Here is a 22,196-nt window from a genome sequence, read left to right on the forward strand (position 1 = left end):
TTATGCAACCGACGTTAATCCCGGGGTAAAACCCACCACGCCGGCTAGCAGCACAGCATTGCCGCACTGGGCCGTGGAGTCGGTGCCATTAGATCCACCCCCAGCCGCACGCTCCTGCTAGTTCCCCCAGAAGCCGCGGCTACGGGAACAAACAGAATTCCATAAGGGGCGGCGGTGGAGGGCCAGGAAAGGCCGGGCTGATTGGCTCCAGCCCCCGCCTCGTGGCTGCCACCCTCCCCCCCTCCAGCAGCCGGCCCCTCCCTTCGAGTAGGCCCAGGCCTGTTGTCCGGAGCGTAGGACCCTTATCTGGCTGGGCGGCCCTCTGGGGGCCCACCTCGGGGACAACAACAACATCCGGCCCCTTTTTATAAAGCCGGAGCCCTGCCCTGCAGTTGAATGTGTGTGGGTCCTGGCTCCTGGAGCGCAAGGCTCCCAGGCGGGGGCAGGAATTTCTGTGCAGGCGGCGGGCATGTGTTGTCCGGGGGTGGGGGTGGGGGTGGGGTGGGGGAGGGCCCTCTTGGTCTCGGTGGGGCCGGCGTGTGGGACGGAGCAGCCTTCAGGAGGAAAAGGGAGACGTTTCTGTCCGGAGTTTTACCCCCTGGCTTGCCTCGGCCTCTGCTGTTTATTTAGCTTCTGTTGCAAAAAAAAAAAAAAAAAAAAAAATCGTGCTCGTTAGGCACCTTGTCCTTGCGGTTGTTTCTTTAAAGTAGAAGGCCAGAAGCAAGCGAGCGTGGACTTTTCCGAGGCTTCTCCCGTGCAGACTGAATTACAAAGGGAGGGCGCAGGCAGGGGTGTCCTAGGGAAGTGGGTGCCGGTTTAAGCAGCTCTGCGCAGCCAGTTAATCTTTTCCTGGGGGGCAGAGAGCGCGGCTGCGTGTGCCCCGGCCATCTGCCTCGGGTGTGTGGGGGAGGGCCGGGCTGGAGCAGGACCCCTCCCGCAGCTCCCGGGATCTGTCTGCCCGCGGGCGCACACGCGGGGCCGCCTGGAGCAGGCAGGGCTGACCTTGTGGGTGTGGGCCTGGCTCCTAGCTGACTCTCACATCTTTCTCTCTCCCCCTGGATTTAAATGGCTTTTCAGCCCGGGAGGCACTGCCTGTGCCCTGGATTCGGAAGGTACCCGCCTCCCCGGGAAGCGAAGGCGAGAGACAGCGGCTGGCTGGCGCTCGCTCCCTCTCTCTCTCTCTCTGCATCTGCCGGCAGAGTTACAGCTGGTATTTTTCCACAGGCCTTTTCTGCGCTCCCAGGGCCTACTTTTCCCAGCCAGGCCCGGAGTCCGAGAGAGGGTTAACAGGCAGGAAGCTGAAGGCATTGCAGGCTCATACGGAAGTCAGATTTTTGTTTAACTGACAGGTTCAGCAGGCCTCGGCCGTGGGGGAGGGGGCGCAGGGAAGGGAAGTCCGTAGGTGGAGGCATGTGGCCTGCTAGGAGCGCGTGGGGCTTTTCTTAGGGTAAGCGCCGCCAGGGCCCCCCTGGCATCCTGGACGGGCCGAGGGGGCGAGGGCTTGGTTTCCCGGCCGGCAGACGCCGGCCTGGCCTGCTTCGGCTGGAGGCGCCTGGACAGTGACCCCCGCGGTCTCCGCCTCGCGCCTCGCCTGGCAGCAGCCGGCCTCGGGGAAGCCTGGCCGCTCCCGCCTGGCTTCCTGGGGCTCCCCTCCGCCCCCGGAGGCCGCCCCAGGCCCCTTCCTCCCGCTCCCCGGGCTGTTTCCCTCCCCTCGGAAAACCACCCTGCGGGATGGCCCTGGAAGCCGGGCTGGCCTTCCTGCTCACGGAAGGGCCGCTGCTGCGGGGGCAGGTGAGGGCTCGCCCTTGCCCACCCAGATGCTGTCTTCCCGGGGGGCGTGCGGGCCCCAGGCTCGGCTGGAGCAGGTCAGGCTGGCCGGACCGGCCGGGGGGCGGGAGAAGCGCGCGTGGGGGCCCCCTTTCCAAGCTGTTCTCGCTGCAAAAGGCCTAGCTGAGCCTGTCTTTTTCTATGCACAGGATAGCTCTTGCTCACCCTAGCCTCACAAAGATAATCGCTCAGGAAGTGTTTCAGCCAATCCGGGGCGGCCTTACACTCCGATTTGCCGGGGCAGCCAATCGGGGATGAGCTTTTATGAGGCGGCCAGATCATCAGCCGAAGTGCCAAACCCTTTTTCTGTGAGAACTAGGAGCCTGTCCTCCATGTTTTATAAGTATTGACATTACACAGTGTTAACAATGCATCCACAGAGGTAAGCTCGACTTTTTAACATCTTTTCTCCCCTCCCTCTGAGACACCCGCCTTGGGGCGAGCAGCGTGGTTTCCGTGTGGCTGGCTGCCACTCTGACCCCCAGAGCACTTAGGTTAACTTGCAACTGTTTAGAGAGGTGTTTTTTTTTTTTTTTTTTTTTGCTTTCTTGGGTCACATGGCTAAGTAGCCATTAGCCATAGCTTCATTCTGCAAACTGGCCAGGGCCTGGGACTTCTCTCCTGCCACCAGGGCCCTGGTGTTTGTGGAGTAGTTTGAAGCTAGAGCCTGGTATAACCAAAAAAGAAGCTCCCCTCCCTCTCCTTTTCCCCCTTCCCCCTCTCTCTCTCTCCCTCTCTGAGCAGTTTCCCTCCCTGCACTATTGTCTTCTCTCGTGTCACATGCGTGCTGGGGGAAGAAAATGGAAGGTAAGGAGTAGGCTGTTTTCCAGGGAGTGCTCCTGGCACACAGCACTGTAGGCAGGTTTGCCTCTCCAGAGGGGAGCTGGCCAGGCTGGGCTGAGGGCTCCCCAGCGTGGCCCCCGGCCTCAGCAGCGCAGGGCTGAGGGGCCAGGGTCTGGCTCCTGGGGCCTAGGTGGGTGGTGCTGTCTGTACATGGGCTTAACTACATTGTGCAGCCTTTCTTCCTGCCTTGGGTTGATACCGGGCTCTTGTGCAAACTAGCCTGCAGCCAGCAGATGTTTCTGAAAGTGTTTTCGAGGCCTTGGAGGAAGTTTTTGGAGTAGGGATGGGGGGTGGGGGTGGGGCGGGATGGGGGTGTAGATCTTGGACAGCATCCTGCAAAAAAAAAAAAAAAAAAAAAGGCCCAAATCTGTGAGGGCTGTGGATCCCTTAGCTTTTCTACTCGTGCATGGTTTTCAGTGAACTCAATGTGTCTCTTCTCCTTGTTGTCATTTTGCTTTGCCCTGTGCCACATTGTGCCACCCTGGGTCCCTCCTGAGCGATGGGCTGCAGAGGGCAGAAAACCACGTCTGTGGCTTGTGACAGCATTCCAGATTCAGTTGTTGGGTTGTGTTGTTGTGGTGGTGTGTGTGTTTTTAATAATACCATGTAACTGTTTGAAAAAATTTCCTTTTTGATCAAGTCCCAAATCTGCCAGCCTGTTCTCTCTTCTTCCTAACTGTGGAAAAATGAGACGGTTGCTTGAACATTTGTTGGGTAAGTAAACCGGCCATTTCCTCCGTGACCCTGTATAAAGAGTTTTGCGAACATTTGGGGTCTGTTTGTAATGGGGGGGATTCTTGGCTACAGCAGCTGGGGGCTTCATTCCCAGGAACGGAGTATAAGGGCTGTCCAAGAGTCTCTTGGTTGTAGGGGGACTGTTTGAATCCACTGTTTTTGCCGGATAACCTGGACCTAGGCTTGAAGGTGGTACTTCCTGTTTACCCTGGGCCAGGGGAGAAATGTTCAGTCTGGTGTGGCCTTACTCTAGACCTCGAATGGGGTTTGTTTGGATGTTGGGACGCCGGGGAGGTGAACTGCTTGTGAAACAGAATGAAACTGCTGCTTCTTAGAGGCACAGGGGCCTGGAAGCGTTGGCCCAGGAGCTGCTTTTGCTGCGGGTGTGGGGGTGGTGGCGGTGGCGCCGTCAGCTCCTGGCTTGCAGGATACTTATATACCGTGCAAAATCTCATCCACCACCAAACTTGGTTTGCTTCAGGGCCCACCAGCAGATCTCGGCCCCTTTCCAAGCCCGGCCCACACGGCAGGCCTCTCTCATGATTCATTTCTCACTTTGTACGTGTCCCTGGATTTCTTAATGCTCCAACTAGAATTTAAAAGTGAACAAAAGTCAGCTCCTCTTTGAGCGTTAGCTTCAGAATTTCCCTGGAAGTTCACTGTCTACATTTCCAGCCAGTCTGGAAATGCTACAGACGGATTCTGCTGCTGTGTTATGCCAACTTTATGAAGTCAGCCATCTCTTTTCTTGTGAATTAATGCCCAGCAGCCCACCTTTTGACACCAGCTGGGAAAAGGCTCCTTTAATAAGGAGACACGTAGCAAATGCTCACTTGAGAACAGGCTGTGTGAGGCAGGCCAGCTTCCCAGAGTCAAACATGAAAGATGTTAGCTCCTTGACGCTGAACTGTGTCCTTACCCACAGGTCGGACACTTCGCCGTTTTCTTTGTTATCTCCTTGCTGTAAATGGAGATGACATAGTGAGGCTCTCGTGGCCTCCCTGGAAGGAGTATCTGACCGCCAGACTCCTGGTCTGGTGCCCTCCACGTTGGCATGATGCTGTGTGCTGGGCTGGGAGGAGACTTCAGGGCAAGGCATTTGTCCTCTAAACGCTCACACTAAAATGGCTCCCACAGGCCTGGAAAGCCTGGAGCTGTTGGCAGAAGTGCAGCCCCACCAAGTTCCCGGCCCTGGACCAGGCTGGCCGCTTTGGCTGTGGCCTGTTGGCCACCAGCACGGGTGGGTCTGGAGAAAGTGAATTCCTTTCCAGGTGGCATTGTTTTCCAGTCCCTAAAGGGGGAACAAGATAAATGTCTGCATTGCAGCAGGACTAGGTAGGGGCCGCGGTGCCGGCTCCCGGGGCAGCCCAATGGGGTTCCTCTCTCTAGCTTTTGAACCAATAGATTTGGAGGCAAGGTTAAAGATTGACAACTGCAGTGGCAGGACTCAGAGCGGGCCTTCTGGAAATTTCTGCCGTCTTTGTCCCTTGTAGGAAAAGCAGCAGCGTCTCCTGCGTTCCATTCCTGGGCCTTGTCCTCCCCTCCCCCTCCTCAGCAAGGTAGAATGTTCTGTGCCACATTTGTAAATTGCAGAGGGAGGAACAGAGCGGAGGGCTGTTTTCCTTTTTCCTTCTGCCTCCTGGGTCCCCAAAGAGGATGCACAGCTGCAGGGAACAAACAGGACACACTGGGGCTTTTGATTCCTCCCCTTCCTCGGCTCCTCCCCCCCACCCCCAGACCCTCCAGGATGGATTCACTTTCTGCTTTGGGAAATTAAGTGCTGTTCACATGGGGGAGGGGGAGGAACTGCTTTTATTAGCTCCAGAAAATGGTCAGTGTTCAGTCTGTAACTAGGAATTAATTATATATAATCACTCAGTAAACTTTCTACAGTTTTTCTAATTGCCCAAGATGAACATAGTTAGCCTGTTGGAGCCGAGTCCGGTTACTTTTATAATTAACAGCTCAAAGATTTGAGTCAGAGAAGGAAACAGTGAGGCCTCTTGCATTGTAAATTAGGGATGAAAACAACAGCTTCCCCCGTTGTCTTTCTTGTTACCCTTTTCCCTTTTAAGCAAAACAGCCCCCTTTTCCTTCCCTGGGAGGGCCGTGGTGGACGGGTCCTGAGTGGGGGCTGGGGGCAGGGGAGGGAGGGAGTGACTCTGTAGAAAGTGGGGGGACAGGAACCCAGAACCCCTGGAGGTGAAGCTAGGCTTGGCAGGGTGCAGCCACGTCAGACGTGCGATCCCTTTGTTCTGTGTGCCTGCCTCCTACGTTTGTCAGCTTGCAGCCCTAGGTCTCCCTCTGCCCCTGGTTGACCCTGAAAGGAAAGGTACATTCCAGGGGGCCTTGGCGCCCCGCAGCCTGGAGTGCAGCCTGGAGTCAACCCGGGAATGTGTTCTGAAGCCCCAGGCTGGCTGTTAAAATGCAAAAACAAGCAAGGATTCACCTTGGCTTCAGGTTGCCCTTCCCCCACCCCACTCTCCTTACAGACAAACAAGCAGGCGGTGGCCATGCCAGCTCTGCAGCCAGCCCGCTGCCACGCTGGCCTCTCCCTGCCCGATCACCTACCCACCGGCCGGCCCCGAGCCAGCGGCCCGTCCTCGCCCTGCCTGGGCCTCGGGCACGGTGCCCTCCTTTCTCCCTTGGAGCTAGAGAGCAGTCACCTGGAAATAGCCCACTCCCAGCCCCAGGGGAGTTGGGAGGCCAGTCCTGAGACCTGCAGCAGTAAATGACCAGACCCACTCTGAGGCCATTAGCTCGGCCTCTGCAGACTCCCATTGTGAACTCCCAGGGCTCTGCTGAGGGGGGACAGAAAGCTAGTTTGTGAGTACCCCGGGCCTTGGAGAAGGGGGCCTTGCGCCTGGCTGTCTCCTGCAGACCCCGATGTCTTTCCTTGATGACTTCGGAGGGGGCTATGGGCCGGCCCTTCGCAGCCTCACACACAGTCCTTTCATTCTACCTTGGCCTCAGATCCAGGTGAGCCCTTTAGCTGGGTTTTTCTGAAGCCTGCTGTCCTTGGAACAGGTCGATTTTTACCTGCTGGCCCCTGTTGCGTTCGCATGCAGGCTGGGTTCCAATCCACTGGGCAGGGGGAAAGGGCTTCCTCCCAGCCTGCTCCCTGGGACTGGTTTTGTGCCTGCAGACACCTGTCTGTCTGCAGCTTTATGCCACGGGGCCGCAGGATTCCTAACCTCCCACCCACCTAATTCGAGGGCCAGGGGGCCTCCGCACTGCACCTCGTGTTGCCTGCTCAGGATCTAAAAGAGAAGGCTTTTCTTTAGGAACCTGTGACTTCACAAACTCTCCCTGTCATTGCAGGGTTTTTTTTTTTTTCCTTTTTTTTTTTTTTTCAAAGCTTGCAAACGTTGGGTTGTTGGTGTCCTTTGGTTGAGCTTTTTCCTAGTTCTGATCTTGAGGAAGGTGGCTTTGAGACTGGCAGGGCTGCTCACACAGAAGCCACAGCTACTGAACAAACTGCTACCATTTTAGCTTCAATACAGGAGTGAGGCAGTGTTGCCAGACGCCATTTTAAGAATCCTGCATAAATAGCTTAGCTACCGATGACTGCCTGTTTTAGGTGAGTGCCTATATAAAGCCGCCTGCTAACCATCCCCTCCCTCCCTCCCTCCCCCCCCCCATTTAAAAAATTAATTGCAGATCTCGGAAAGCATGTTTGTCTTTATTCTGATGTTCACTGTTTTCTGATGTAGAAGAGGAAGATGTTAGCTTTGGGGATTAAATATTTCTTACAGCCTGGACCCTTTGGTATTTTCAATGAAAGTACAAACCAGGAAAATGGGAAAAGCCCTTCCGACTGATGCATGACTCCTGAATTGCTGTGTGGTGGTCCTCATCTCTAGAACCAGTCTCTGCATGCTGGGGATAGAGTCTTAGGTGGGTTAGATATTCTTGGTGAGAAGTCAGATGCTAGGGACACTTGGGGAACAGAAAGATCTGAGCATTGTGCATCCAGGCAGTTTCTGGCAAAACTGGATGCTTTCCTTTTCTCTCTCTTGCAAGTGATGAGAGGTTGAGAAGCCTGGGAGTTTTCGGAGCAGCCCGAGTCCTCAGAATTAATAATCAGGAGGCTGAAAGCATCTTTAGAGGTGCAGTGGTACACTGGCAACTTTTAATTGCTCTTCTCAGCGCATGCAGGGGAAGGGGCGAGCCTAGGCATTCTTGCTCAGACCTTGGGCGAGAAATCCTTTTATTCTTTAGGGGCTGAAGGGGGTGGAGTGGTTTGGGTTGTGTTTGCAGGTGCTGTTTCTTCCTTTATTGGCCTGAAATGTATCAGTTTGTGAAATCCACAGGCAAGTGACTTGGGTTAATTTTAAGAGGTGATGGTGGTGGATACAATGTGTACAACTAGTTGATGGTATATTTTCCTGTAGGGGAGAGAGCTGTTGATCAGGTTTCAACTACATTTTTTTCCTGGGAGGCAGGGGTGGTGGGGGTGGGGGCAGCTTCCCTCTCCCAAAGACCTTAAAAAAAAAAAAAAAAGAAAAAGTAATGTCAGTTTGAACCAAGGGCTTGTTCATTGGTTTTGATTTCAATGGTCTGGGTTGCAGGGGGCTGGCAGGTATGGAAGGAGGAAGCTGTACAGTTTTTGAGACTTTAATGTGTTAATGGCAGAAGTTCAAAGTATTCTTCTTCAGATGCAGCTGCCTTTTCTCTTAAAGAAATTGTGATTTGACTGTTTTTTCCCCTAAATGACTGAAGGGTTGTTCACCTAAATTGACCAAGATCACTGGATCATTGAGACAGGTACAAATCTTTTCTCCCCATCACTTTTGATGTAATATTCATAGTTTTTTTTTCCCCTCCCCTAATAACATATGAGTGCTTAACACTAAACCAAAAAGCGGAAGTCCCTTTAGATGTGGCTATTGAAAATGACTAATTTTGCATTCTGGTCTTTGCTTTTATAAATGAAATTTCCCCTTCTAATGCTGAGACACTGTAATTTCCTTTAGTCAAATTCGAGTGTGTGTGTGTGTGTGTGTGGTGTGTGCGTGCGTGCGTGTGTGCAGGGTGCATGTATGTGTTTGCATGTGCACGCAGGGGTTGTTTTTGAGAGGATGACTTGCTGCTCTGTGAAAAAGAAAAAAAAAAGATGGTTTTCTTACATCCTTGAGCTTGGGAGCCTGGGCTAAAGCTGGCGGTGCTATTGCTAAAGTTAGGTGGCTATGTTGCCCACTTGTTATACTTGGGCAGATAAAACAGCCGAACTTTTTTTCTCTCGGACTCTCTTCTGCTGCAGAATTGATTATCGTAAACTCAGCAGCAAATAGTCATGGAGTAACTAGTTTGCATTTTCTTGGTCTCTCAGCAGCATTCCTGCCTGAAGTACAAGCCAAATAATTGTTCTCTCCAAAGCAGCCCTCCTGGGTGATCGATACACCTCTGAACGTTTTCGTGGCTGTAGAAACCCTTTTGGGCTCTGCATAATTGTTGCTTTCACCACTGTACGTTTCAGCTGCATCAGAGATTAGTGTTTTCTTCATCACTCAAAATATGGGATTGGCTTCAAGAAGTTTAGAATTTCACATACTTCATGCTAAGGAGGGAAGCAGAATTCTGGTTGCTAGAAAGATCAAGGTAGCTATTTGTTCTTTTGAAGTTAACCATCTACCCATCTCCCGCTGCCTGTAAGGGGCTTTTGGGTTAAAATTTATTGCTAATTACCTCAAGCTTGAACCCACCCCAGCTTTCAGCTGGACAGCCTGTGTGTGTTCCAGGCACACTGTTTCTGGGTTGAGAGTGCTGGAGCAGAGTCTTAGTGCTAAGATCACCGTTGTATTATTGCTCGTTTGTGCTGTGTTGGGACTGAGCAGGCTGCCCTCCTCCCGGAAAAGCGTGTGTGACAACACATCAGTTGTTTTCTCGGGTGCCGTGTGTCGCAGGCGTTCTGGCGAGATCTGTGGAAGTGAAGTTGTGAGGGAGCCCGGTCTCGAATGCTCAGTGTGTTAATATTCTGATGTAAGGCCACAGGACTGTTCTTTCTCCCCTGTTGGGACTGCTTAGTCGGAGGCCTCCATGTTCCTGTAATTTACTTGTGAGCTGTAATTTCTGCCGCTCTCCTCCCCACCAACACGGCGCTCTCCTAATCCATCTCTGTCGCACGGAACACACAGCACCTTCCCTCCAGCTTCCTCCTTGCCCCGGCTTTGAGTCTGCCTGCCGGACGGAAAATTCCGGCCACTCGGCTGGTGCTGCACCCATGTCTTCTGGCTGAGCCACAGTCCGATGGCGTCTCACCTAGATCGCTTGCTCAGGTTCCCACCGGGTCAGGGTCAGCCTGCGTGTTGGGAGAGTTCTGGTCCCTGGAGCTGTTTATACCTCTGACAGCAGAGCCGCATCTTGTCCTTGGGGTTGGCTTGTGGGGTGTGTGTGTGCAGGGGGGTGGGGAGCGGGTGCGAGGAGAGGTGAAGGGACTGCTTCAGCAGGGAGGCAGAGAAAGTTCTGGAGGCAGACCTTGCCAGCACAGGGCCTGCCTTCCCCCCACTCTAGGTCTGTGTCTTCTGCTTTTGTGGCGAGGGCTAATTAGTCACAGCTCAGAAGTAAGCAGGCAGGCCTGCTCTGCAGAGAGCAGCCAGGGGGTGGGCGTGCGGAGACCCCAGGCCTGACTCCTGGGGTGGATGCTGCTTGTCTGAATGTGTTGAGACCAGCTCTCTTGCTTCTGGCAGGGACATATTTTTCTGCTTTGTAATTTATCTTTTTTTCCTGTCCCTGCCTCATCAGGAAACCGTAAGATTTAGCGGGGAGGTCTGGGGAGCCCTCACCTGGCGGGATTCAGAGGTGGGAACCCTGGGCACCCTGGGAACGCCTGCCCTTGAACCCGGTGTTAGCCACGAGGAGCTTGCTCGACCGAGGCCGTGGCCTCCCTGGCCCACCGGGGCGGATTGTGATGGCGTGCCTGCGGAACAGTGCTCCTTGGAGCTCCCCTCCCCCAGGAGCCTGACCACTGGAACGAAACAAAGAACAACCTTGTGTGTGTGTGTGTGTGTGTGTGTGTGTGTAAGGAAAACTCCTTTAGGAGTCTTACTACTTTGCTGAAATCAGGGGTGGACTCCCTCCCTCTCCCCCATCAGGGTGGGGGATTGTCTTAAAGGTGGGGTTGTCCGCAGGGACTTGTGACTAGCCATCCCCACGGGCTGTCCCCAGCTCATCTAAACATGCACGTAATTTGCTCTGTTTCAGCTTGGCTGAAGAGGAAATAAAAACAGAACAGGAGGTGGTAGAGGGCATGGACATCTCTACTCGCTCCAAAGGTAAGACTCCTGTATTACCCGATGCAGGGCCAAGGAGGAAGCTGCATTCTCTGTGCTGTTACTGAGCAGGGCAGGGCGGCTCTCCCTGGCCCTCTGATGGACGGCCATGGTTTGCCTTCTCTCCCCGCCGCCGCTGCCGTCTGTGTAGGTGTGTGGACTTGTCCGGAGTTGTCCTGACCGCCCGTGTTAGCTGGTGCTGCCTCTCCGCAGGGTGACCCTTGGCAGGAGGCAGAGTATACAGAAAGCAGGTTCTGGAAGCCCCGCGAGCCCCAGCCGCTGCGGGCTCTCTGATCCCTGGACGCTCAGAAGTGGGGTGAAGCTGGCCCGCTTCGTGGGAAGCTGGTGGGGCCTTGTGGACCCCTCGAGTGTCCGCCTTTGGGACCAAACCGCAGCACATGAGGGCCGAGACGGATTGTGCATTTTAACCTGAGTGGTCTGTAGCTGGTCCCTGAGTGGCTTCTGATCAAGGGCTGGGTTCTTTGCGTCTGGGCTGCGTGTGATTCTGTGAGGTCCCCCGAAGGAGGCAGCTGCTTGCTTGCCCCCTTTTCCAGAGGAGCGGCGGAGCCTGGCGTTGCATGTTTGGGTGATGGGAATCTTGCAACGTCGGATCAAGGTGTTTTCATTTTTTCACGAGTCACCGAGCACCTGCTCCAAGCTTGCAGCCCTGAGCCGCGGTGGCTTCTGGGGAAAGGGGGGGGTGCGGCAGGGAGAGGGGACAGCTGGAGGGGTGGTGAGGCTCTTGCAGGACACTTGGCCTGGCTGGAGAGATTCACAAAAGGAGAATCTCTAAAGGCCGAAACAAAAATGCGCTTTGAAGGTTTGTGTAAGGCAGCGTGGCATTTGGGCCGAAGCTGGGGGGTCCGTGCCCGAGAAGGGGGGCTGGCTGCTCTTGGACAGGGCGGGATTTAGAGAGGAGGGAGGGCATGTTGCCTTGCTGGGTGGTATGTGCTGGGGCTCCTGGGAGAGTGGGCTGGGTCTTCATCGGGCGGAGAAAGCCTCTTCACTGAGGTGGATGAGCAGGTGCCACTGCCTAGCTGCCTTGTGGCCCGGGGGACCCAGGGTGGAGCGGGTCGGGCCCTGGAGAGGAGCCCGGGTGTGGGTGGGTCTTTCTGCTCTCCTGTGGAGGCCTGGACACTTGTCTGTCCCTCTGCTCATGGAATGGGTATTGGATTTGGATCCAGGCTTTTCTCATGACAGTAGCCCCCTCTGGCTGGATTCCTCCGATCCCTTGGTGAGGTGGGGGATGGTAGGGGATGCCGCTCCCATTTTGTTGATGAGATCCAGGCTTCTCCTGGGTGGGAAGCGGCCGTGGGGGCTGCTCCGAGGCTGAGTCCGCCTGGACCCGCCCGTGGTGTCCCGTGGTCGCCTACCAGGGCAGGTGTGAGTGTGGAGATGTCTCATCTTCCTTCCCCCGCGCACCCCGCCGGGCTGGCCTTTCCCGCTGTCCGGGGCGTGGCCACCCTGGAGTGACCATTGTTCCTTTTCTGCATCCGCTTGACCCCTGCCAGCATCCAGGACAAAAGAAGCCCCCTTCCCCTCCCTCCGACGCGCTCCCAGCTCCCGTAGGCCCCGTCTGCTGTGGCTGTGACCTGCCTGCCTGGGCCAGCCGCTTCGCCTCTGCTCCCCTGTGGCCTCCCGGTCACCTCGGGCCCTGTCTCTCTGTCCACTCAAGTGACGTAGTCCTCCTGGGCCCTCCTGGAGCCTCGGGCCCTTTGCCCTGTTGTGTCCGAGCCACCCTGCAGCCTGCCTGCCTGTCTCGCTGCTCAGATTCATCTCGGGATTCGTCTGAGGCAGTCATTCCATCGCGCTCTGTCAGACTTCAAAAATACACCGAATCCCAAATGTGCAGAGGAGTCATGAAGAGAATGCTGAGACTTTTTTAATTTAAAAATATTGGGACCGGCGTTGTGGTGCAGCAGGCTAAGTGGCGCCTGTGAGGCCAGCATCCCATATTAGTGCCGGTTCCAGTCCCGGCTGCTGCACTTCCTGTCCAGCTCCCTGCTGGTGACCGGGAAAAACAGGATGGCCCAAGTACTCGGGCTTTATCCTGGCCCAGCCCTGGCTATCGCAGCCATCTGGGGAGTGAACCAGTAGATAGAATCTCTCTCTCTCTCTCTAACTCTGCATTTCAAATAAATAAATCTTTTTTAAAAAAGAATTATAGCTTTTTTTATTTACTTGAGAGAGACAGAGAGCAGTAGAGCTCTCCATATGCTGGCTCACTCCCCAGATGCCCGTCCAGATCTCCCACATGGGTGGCAGGAGCCCAGCTACTTGGGCCATCACCACCGCCTCCCAGGGTCCGCTGGAGCCGAACTTGAACCCAGGTACCTGATGTGAGATGTGGGCTTCCCCTGTCGCTACTGTCACGCATTCGTGTGGCTTATTTGTCTCAGTCACAGTTGGCAGATTACCAGCTTGTATTCCAGTTTTTAAAATCTCCCACAAGGTTCCTCGCCTGTTCCCAGTTCACCACGTCTCTCTCGGGTGTCAGGTCTCTGGGCGGGGCCGGTTTCTCCCACTTCATTTTTGGGGAGACCGACAGTTGGGAGGCGTATTGGTCAGGTGGCTCGTGGGGTGTTCTGTCAGCTTGATGGGTTCCTCGCAGTTAGCCTTCGGGAGGGAGAGCCCAGAGGCCCGGTGCCATTTCGTCTCGTGGTATCAGGGGGTGGCCGTGGCCACTCTGCCCCGTGCTCTGCTCCTTGGCGGGTGGGCACAGGTATGACCCACACTTGGGGTGAGGGCCGCGTCCGCAGGTTACCAGGACCTCTTGTTTCCATGTGGGACGTTTGTCCTTTCGTCCTTGGCTTGTTTCTTCAGTAGGGACCGGGGAAACAACCATCTTAGGTTTTGGGATTCAGTCCAGCATCACGTGTTGTCCGGCCGTTCGACAGCCCGTCGTGAGGCGTGTCTGGATTTCTTGGGTATTTCTTGTTTTCTGGTACTGCAAGGTGCTCTAGAATCATCCTGTGTGTGTTCTGTCAGCCTAGAAACAGCCATTTCCCCAAGGACCCTGGTGCCTTTTATTAGAGAATGGTTTTAGATACCACATTTGTTTTTGTTTCAAAGATTTATTTTATTTATTTGAAAGGCAGAGTTAGAGAGAGTGAAAGAAAGATCTTCCATTCTCTGGTTCACTCCCCAAATGGTCACAGTGGCCAGGCTGGGCCAGGCTAGACCAAAGCCAGGAGCCAGGAGCTTCATCCAGGTCTCCCACATGGATGCAGGGTCGGAAGCACTTGGGCCATCTTCTATTGCTTTCCCAGGTGCATTAGCAGAGAGCTGGATCAGAAGTGGAGCAGTCGGGACTTGAACTGGTGCCCATTTGGGATGCCGACGCTGCAGGTGGCGACTTTACGTGCTACGCCACAGCACCAGTCCTGGACACCAAAATTTGGTTGCTTGGGTGTGCTCTGTGGTCCTGGAGTATTTTGACTTCCAGGCTGAGCTGGCGGAGCCTGGAGACAGTGTGGGTTCAGCAGCGTCTCCCTTAGGTGTCTATATCCGCTAAGTGTGTGCGCATACACTTGACTCTAACATTAATCCATCCTTGCATGGATCGCTCTGCCTTGTCCCCTGACTTAACTGTAACCTCCCTCCCCAACAGTGGGACAGCTGGCTGCCACCACTCACCAGGCGGGCATCCAGCTGGATGGACTTGAACCTGTGTAGACAGACCACGGCCCAGACCAGGATCACTGAACATTGCAGCATCTAGAACGTTCCCAGTGACACTGAGTTCGTCCACAGCCCTTGCCCTGGCCTTGTGCTTTCGTAGTTTGTCCTGCCAGAATACAAGCTCCTTGCCTGCAGACGAGCCCACGGTGCTTGCCCTTCCCTTCCAGCCGGGAGCTGGGATGGCATGGAGGCTTAAAAGATGGGCTACCAGAGCCAGACCCCCGTTTCTGGCTTGCCCCTTCCTAACTCCGTTATTGTTTGTGCCTCCGTTTCATTCCCTGACGGGGGATGACGATAATGATAGAGGGTTGGGGTTGAGATGAAATTGCTCACACTGGCAGAGTGCTCCGAATGGTGTTGGGCCAGGTGAGCCCCGGGAAGCCTCCGTCTTGATTAGAAGTGACTTGGAGGGACCGGTAGGTTGACAGGTGCACAGAGCCAGCTCCTCGCTGTTCTGCTGCACGCCCCTCTGCCCCAGTAAATGTGGAAACCAGGCCCAGACAGAGCCCCTGCCTGGTGGGTACAGTGAATCGGGTAGGGTTGCCCAGCAGGCAGGCTCGGGGTCAGATGGAACCGCCTCTTGATCTGGGATTCTGACGCTAGGACCGTAGTGTGCGTGTTTGCTCAGTGTGGCTTCGATGGGGAGTCCATGGAGGAAGGGGTCCCCTAGCTTGGAGGGAGACCTTGCTCTCTTCCCCAGGAGGCTGGCTTTGTGTGGGGCGGAGCTGCCATCTCTCAGGGCAGGGCGGTGGCAGCGGCTGCTGTTTCTGTGGAACCCTGGTGATGGAGCCACTGCGTCAGCCGAAGAAATTGTGTGTTCGAGGGCCTGGCTCGCGGGGGTTGTGAAGGTGGACCGGGATGAAGGTTCCCTGTCTCTCTGGGTCGTGATGATCTCAGCTCAGGCCCCAGTGTGATGAGCGGGGCTCAGCGAGTGCGCATCGATCCCTGTTCCCTGTGGTTGGGAGGTTCAGTGCTCAGTCCTCAAAGGGCACCCTTCCCGCAGGGCTCTTTGGCTGTGAGTGGTGGAAGCCAGCTCTGGTGGCTTGGGCAGGAAGGAGAAGGTCTGCAGGGGTCAGCTGGCTTTAGACATCGCTGGGAAGGTCCAGGCCGCCCTAGGGCGTGGGGCAGGAATGGCTGGGCCTGGACTTGGAGCCATCAACACTGCCCCCACCCATGAAGACATAGTCCCTCCAGAGGGGGTGAGTGACCTCTGCGGCTCCGGCCTCGTCACTCCCCACCTGTAGGTAAAGGGGCCCTGAGCCGTCCTCCGGGTGGGGAACTTAGAAGCTCTGACAATACCCGGCGCAGGATTCGTTCATCCTCGTTTAGTCGGTGAGTCCCGCAGGTGCTCCAGCTGAGCTTCAACGTGGACACCCTTCTGCCCGGGACGCGGCGTCAGTTCCGCGCAGGCGTTGCCGTGGTGGCAGCCTTGGCACGCAGCGCAGTGTGTCAGCTCTCAGGAGACGTCAGCTGGACCTCTGTGTCCTTGGGTCATGAGCTGCTCAAGATCCGCAGGTGTAAGCCGGACGCTCCGCCCGGATGCCGGATGTGTCTGGGGCCCGTGAGTGGTGAACGCGTACCGCTTACTTGGGGGCAGGGGCTGGATGCAGGCCACTTTCTTCTCACAAGGCCTAGATGTGGGGGCATCGCTAGTCCCATTTGACAGCGAAGGAAACTGAAGCTTTGTGGATTCATCAAAGGGCAGAGTAAGGGCACTTGGCACAGGTTCTGTCTCCCATTGTGACCCTTTGTCCGCACCTGCACCCACCTATGGCTGTCTCGGGGTTCCACGTCAGATGTCTTTGGGGCAGTGACTGTGGCTGGTCCCAGGGCATGCTGGGGCCTGGGGGGGAGGGGGAGTGCCTGTCCTCGGGCGGGCGGGGCCTCCATCTGATGCCTTACCAGCAGGAATACGGCTCACCCAGTGTTGCCAGATGGGATTTTTTTTTCCCTTGCCTGATTTAGAAATGTGGTCTATGTAGGTTGGTTTCTCAAAGACCATGCACAAACCCAGCTAAACACATGTCTGGGTCAGGCATGGCCGAGGACTGTCAGTTTGCATTCTCTGCGCGGGACTGGTCACAGCACAGTTCCTTGCAGGATTCTGGCCAGGCGACGAGCCCCTCCCTCGAAGGCCGGGGACTCGGGGTCTGAGAAATGAGAAATGACTCTCGAGTGCAGCTCACGTCTCAAACAAAGGCCGCCCTGTCCGTACCGCCTGCATCTCTCGGTCCCGTCATGTGTGCGTTTGCGGTAGATTGTGGCGTGTGGCTGCCGGGCTGCTGAGGCTGAGAGCATTTTCAAAAATGTCTGTGTAATGTCATGAGCACAAGGGAGCGAGGCCCTGGATAAAGCAGGCACAGATGCAGCGGAAGCTCACGATATTAAAATCCTGAACAGTGTCGTTGGTGCCGCGGTTGGCCTGAGCGTGGCTACTTCTCGGAGACAGGATGCGAGGGAATATACAATTATAGCGATTTGCTCACCAGCCCCCACCTTAATCAGTACAGGCTCCCGGTTCTCACTGTTGTGTGTAAATTAAGACTTTCACGAAGGGCTTCTTTATGGACTTGGCTGTGAGATGGAGACCTTCTGTCGTTTTTCAAGGAAACTCTTCAGGCAAATAGAACGCTAAACACTAGGAAAAAGGGCCACACAGACATGCCAAGGAGCATTCTTTCAAAAAACTAGCATCGGCGTTTTTAACCGTTTTTGGCTCGTTTACGTCTCCGACAGTCCTTGCGTGGCGCAGACCAGAGGATTTATTGGCAAGTCAGAGAACCGGCCAGATAGTTCCTCTGCTGACGAGGCCGACGTCTGAGCTTGGCTTTCCAGACCTTGCTCAGCCAGCACTGTCCCTTCCGGGCGTGTCCATGGGCCTCCCGTCGGCCGCCTCTGCAGTTGGGCCTTGTGGTTCCTTGTGGAAACCTTGAGCTTGCCCTTTCTGAAGGCTAACCCGTGGTGTATGTGTGCGTGACCGTTCCTATTCTGGAGGACTGTGTCTGCAAGGGACCGTTGTCAACCTTCTTTGCAAAACCACCTGCAGATTGCAGTGATGTTTAAAAAACAGCGTCCTTACTGAGACGTAGCTTCCAGCAGACAGTTCTGCATCGAGGTACAGCCCCGTGGTCCCAGAACTGTGCTCCTAACACCACACTGAATTTCGGTAAATGTTCACTGGGGCCGGCGCTGTGGCGAGGCAAGTTAAGCCGCTACCTGCAATGCTGGCATCCCATATGGGCACCCATTTGAGTCCCGGCTGCTCTGTGTCTGACCCAGCGCCCTACTAAGGCACTTGAGAAAGCAGCAGCAGATGACTCAAGTCCTTGGGCCCCTGTATCCATGGAGGAGACCCCGGTGAAGCTCCTGGCTCCTGGCTTCTGGCTGGTCCAGCCTCTGGCAGCTGTGGCCATTTGGGGAATGAACCAGTGGATGGAAGATGTTTCTTGCTGTGTCTCCTCTCTCCGTTACTCTTTCAAATAAAATAAATAAGTCTTTAAAAAAATCAAACATTTTCATTGCCCTGGAAAGAAATCCCATGCTTGTGACCAGTCGCTCCCAGGCGCCCCGTGCCCTGCCCCAGCAGCCACTCGCCCACACTCTCTGCCTGGGGATGTGTCATGTAGACAGGGTGCATCTCTCTCTCTCTCTCTCTCTGTAAAAACAGGCAGAGTGAGAGGGAGATCTTCCAGTCGCTGGTTCACTCTCCAGAGGGCTGTAATGGCTGGGTCTGGGCCGGGCCCAAGCCAGGAGCCAGGAGCTTTCTTCTGGGTCTCCCTCATGAGTGCGGGGGCCCAAGCACTTGGGGCATCCTCTGCTGCTTTCCCAGGCGCAGTAGCAGGAGCTGGATCAGAAGTGGAGCAGCTGGGCCTTGAACCCGTGCCCTTATCGGGTGCCGGCGCTGCAGGCCAGGGCTTTAACCCGCCGTGCCACAGCGCCGGTCCCGTGTGTTCCATTTCTCTTGGGCCTGGACCTGCAGGCAGGGCTGCAGGGTCGTAGGGAATGACTGTGATGTGGTTAACCTTCCGAGGAACGCACGGCCCTGGGAGCACGCTCAGGGCTGCTGCGCCGGCTCTCGTGACCCTGCCCCGGCGCTCGTGACCCTGCCGCTGCCTCCTTGCTTCCAGCTTCCGTCCTGTTTCTTGTTTCTTCCTCAGGGCTGGACTTTCTACAAGGATCCCCTGCGTCCGCTCTGTCCGCTCAGCTCTGCCCCTCGCAGTCACCGATTGACTTCCCTGAGCTCCGGGAGGGTCCCCGTTGCTTTTTCTGGGGGAGGATTTTCAGTCCTTGGCCTTGGCCGTGCTGGACGTTGCTGCTCATTCTGGAAACGGTCCCTGTGGCTTTTTGGCCACCACAGCCCCGACTTCCGTGGTACCTCCTCCTCCCCTCTCCGGCCACCGGCTGTTGGGGTTACTGGCAGCTTGTGTTCTTTCTCTGAGTAATGGCACTCAGGTCTCTATGACTCACGCATGTCTGTTTCCAACCTCAGTTTCTCCTGAGTCATGATGCTGAGGGCCAGCCGCCCACCTGGCCTCCCTACCCTGTTGTTCATGGGCAGAGTGAACTCTCTCAGCCCTCCCCTCCTCCCCGATCCAGACACCTGCTTTTCCTCTGCCGTGAACACACCTGACACTGTGCGGCTCATCTAGGCCCGGGGCCTGGGACTTGTTCTCGGTTCCGCTGTTCTTTGGCCTCTCTTGGTCAGTTTCTTACAGTACTGGGTCCTAACATCACTCCTCTGCAACCTTTCTCCCGTGAAAGTATGCTGGTCTTTGAGTTGCCCTCACTGTTACCTGTCCCCCTCCCCACCCCCACCCCTACCTTTCGGGAAGCAGAGTCTCTCTTGGCTACCCCCTCCTGCTTTATAAACCTCAGTGTTTTTTTTTTTTTTTTTCTTTAAGATTTTGTTTTATTTATTTGCGAGGTAGAGTTACAGACAGTGAGAGGGAGAGACGGAGAGAAAGGTCTTCCATCTGCTGGTTCACTCCCAAATGGCCACAAAGGCTGAAGCTGGGGCGATCTCAAGCCAGGAGCCAGGAGCTTCTTCTGGGTCTCCCATGTAGGGTGAATACATTCCAAAGTTTATCTCTTTTGGGCAGTGAGGGAGAATGGCTGAGGTTTATGTCCTTATTCTTTCAGGGTGTAGGAACCCAAGGACTCGGGCTATCTTCTGTTGCATTCGTAGGCCATCACAGAGAGCTGGATCAGAAGTGGAGCAGCCAGGACTAGAACCGGCGCCCATATGGGATGCTGGTGCCGCAGGCAGAAGATTAACCCACTGCGCCACAGCGCCCACCTCCCTCAGTGTTCTTGCTTTGGCTTTCAAGATGAAACCCAGACTCCTGCAGTCCTGATGGACTGGCTCCTGCCCACCTCGTGGCCCCTCTGTCTGTGCCCTTCTCTGGTTGGTGCAGTCACTGTGACTGCCACGGATCCTTGGGCGAGCCGCCTGTGACCACAGGCCTCTCTGTCTGTGCCTGGAAGATCACCATCCCCTCTCCTTTCTGTGCTGGCCTCCGCATGACGCGAGTGCCTTTGGTTTCTGTCCAAGCGGTTCCCCCTCTGCCTGTCTCACCGTTCCAGGCAGCTCACAGCAAACCTTTATTGTGAATGAATGAATGAATGAATGATGGCCTGCGTGTGTCTGTCGGATAGATAGAACTTTCATCCTGGAGAATGAAGTAAAAAGCAGCCTTTGGGCCGGAGGGGATGGCTTTGTTTGCAGCGTAATCCAGTGTCTGGAAATAATTACCCGGGCTCGAATGTCTGCTCTCTCTGAAACAATTGGTGGCCTTTCTCTTCCCTCTGGGGACGCAGCCCTCTTTGAAAGGGCCCCTTCCGCCGGGTTTCTTTCCTTCCTGACATGTTATTACCACGTCTGATGGTGGGCTCTTCTCAACACGGGAGACTCCCCGGTTCTGGGGCCGAGGACCACAGGAGATTCCAGGCCTTGGTCTGTCTTTGCTGGCCTGGGGGCAGCTCCGCAGGGCCCTGCAGAACCTACACGGTGCTGCACAGGCACTGGCCCTGCCGGTTTCCCCCAGGATCCACTTCCCCTCACCCTGTCCACTTCCTCTGAGGCCTGGGTTCCCCCTTCTCCTGCAGTGGCGTCCGTTAGATTCCAAGGTCAAAATCACCCTGGAAGATCCCTTACATTGCCCAGGAAAAAGTCATCAGCTTTGACCCGGAATTCTTATGCATACTGAAGTTTTGAGAATTTCCAAGCGGCACTGTGGGAGGAAGCAAAGGAAGTCCTTATACACCGGGCACCAACTCCCCAGGCCTTGAATTTGGCCGCCAAGTCCCTCAGGGCTGACGGGGCTGGGCAGCCATTCTGGCCTGCTTGCCTACCAGGCTGCTCCCTTGTTGTAACAGGCAGCTCCTGCAGCTGAGCTCCCCGGCATGGCTGCTGGCGCTGTCTATGGCTATTGAAATTTACATTAGGGGAAAAAAAAATTCTTGCTGGGCGGTACTGGCGGTGGGCGCCAGTGGGCGCCTGTGGCTGGGGCGGCCACGTTAGCATTGCTGTCACTAGGGGAAGGGTCTGCAGGCTAGCACAGCTGAAGAGGCTTCATAGATGAATGGATTTGTTTGCAGCTCGGTGCAGTGGCTGCAAACATCTAGCCTGAGACCACCACAGCAGTAGAGGGCAGAGTTCAAGTTCACCTTGACCAGACCCTCCTGGGCCTGCCCGTGTTAACTCTGAGAAGTTCTGCCAAAAATGTGCTTTCTTGCCATCTTCCCAAGTTGGCACTTCTTGCTGTCAGGCCCTTTGGCGTCTTGGCGCCGATGGGGGTCAAGTTCTAGAGGGTGGTTCAGGGAGCTGGGCCGGGCTCTGCAGCCTCCACTCACTGTTGTGGCTGCTTATTGATCGGGTGTCCCTCGCCTGTTTGCACTGACCCAGAGCTGGGGACTCATAGTAGCAGCTCTGTAGATGCTCTTGAGAGCCAGGATCTCTTCCAAGAACTGTAAACGTGAACTTGAAGGGACAAGAGAAAGGGTCACTGGGTTTTTATCCAGATTATAACATCAGTGCCTCTGCTTGCAGCAAGCCAGAGTCTGCAGAGGAAAAGCTGCCAGGTGACCAGCGTGGTGAAGAGTTTGATGTGTTCTCACCATCGCTCCCTGCTCCACGCTTACAAAATTAGCAAAACCCTGCACGATGCATATTGAACTTCCTAGAACAAAAATATCCCTCGGCTCCAAGGCCTCTGCTGACCTCACTGCTCTTGGCTTCCCCTGCCCTGTTAGGCCCTTCAAGGGATTTTCAAGGTTAGATTTAATTATCTGAGAGTTAAGAATAATGGAGAGCATGGCAAACAGGGAGTCTCAAATTCCACCCGGAGGGGCAGCCTGCAGTGCTGTTGTGTGTGGATCTGAGGCCCGGGGTGGCCAGCTCTTAGGATTCTACTTCGCTTTTTAAGAGAAGTTAGACATCTGGATTTTCGAATTGCCAGTATTTAAATATTGGCACCTTCTTAAACTTGAGAGAGAGACCTCGACCTCCTGTCTGCTGGCTTACTCCTCAAATGCCCACAACAGCCTGGACTTGGTTAGATTAAAGCTGGGAGCCTGGAGTGCCATCCTGGTCTCCCATGTGGTGGCAAGGACTCAAGTACTCAGATCATCACCTGCTGTTTGAAAGGAGACTTGAACCCAGTCCCTCCTATGTGGGACACAGGGTCCTCAAATGCCTGCCCCAACTTAAATTTTAGCAGCCGCACCCGGGGCCGGCGCTGTGGCGCAGTGGGTAAAGCCACCCTCGGCAGGGCTGGCATTCATATGGGCACTGGTTTGTATACCAGCTGCTCCTCTTCTGATCCAGCTCCCTGCTGATGC

The 22,196-nt window shown here is 55.3% G+C and overlaps 1 protein-coding gene across 31 annotated transcripts in view; it reads left to right on the plus strand.

Moving 5' to 3' along the window:
- Positions 1-689: 689 nt before the first annotated feature.
- ZMYND8 (zinc finger MYND-type containing 8) overlaps positions 690-22,196 on the plus strand; it is a 105,176-nt gene continuing 83,669 nt past the window's right edge. For 2 of the 31 annotated variants that reach the window (XM_070051728.1, XM_070051736.1), the window contains exons 1-6: positions 692-1,447; positions 1,977-2,209; positions 3,311-3,384; positions 8,128-8,172; positions 8,885-9,006; positions 10,609-10,679. In XM_070051728.1, the coding sequence (XP_069907829.1) occupies positions 8,963-9,006; positions 10,609-10,679 (115 nt within the window). In that variant the 5' untranslated portion in view covers positions 692-1,447; positions 1,977-2,209; positions 3,311-3,384; positions 8,128-8,172; positions 8,885-8,962. Of the gene's footprint in view, positions 1,448-1,515; positions 1,866-1,976; positions 2,210-2,353; positions 2,635-3,310; positions 3,385-6,733; positions 8,173-8,884; positions 9,007-9,061; positions 9,684-10,608; positions 10,680-22,196 lie in introns of those variants that run through there. The other 29 variants (XM_070051740.1, XM_070051747.1, XM_070051739.1 and 26 more) reach the window with 23 other exon arrangements.

Source organism: Oryctolagus cuniculus, chromosome 11 (assembly GCF_964237555.1).
Source record: "Oryctolagus cuniculus chromosome 11, mOryCun1.1, whole genome shotgun sequence".
NCBI classification, from domain to species: domain Eukaryota; kingdom Metazoa; phylum Chordata; class Mammalia; order Lagomorpha; family Leporidae; genus Oryctolagus; species Oryctolagus cuniculus.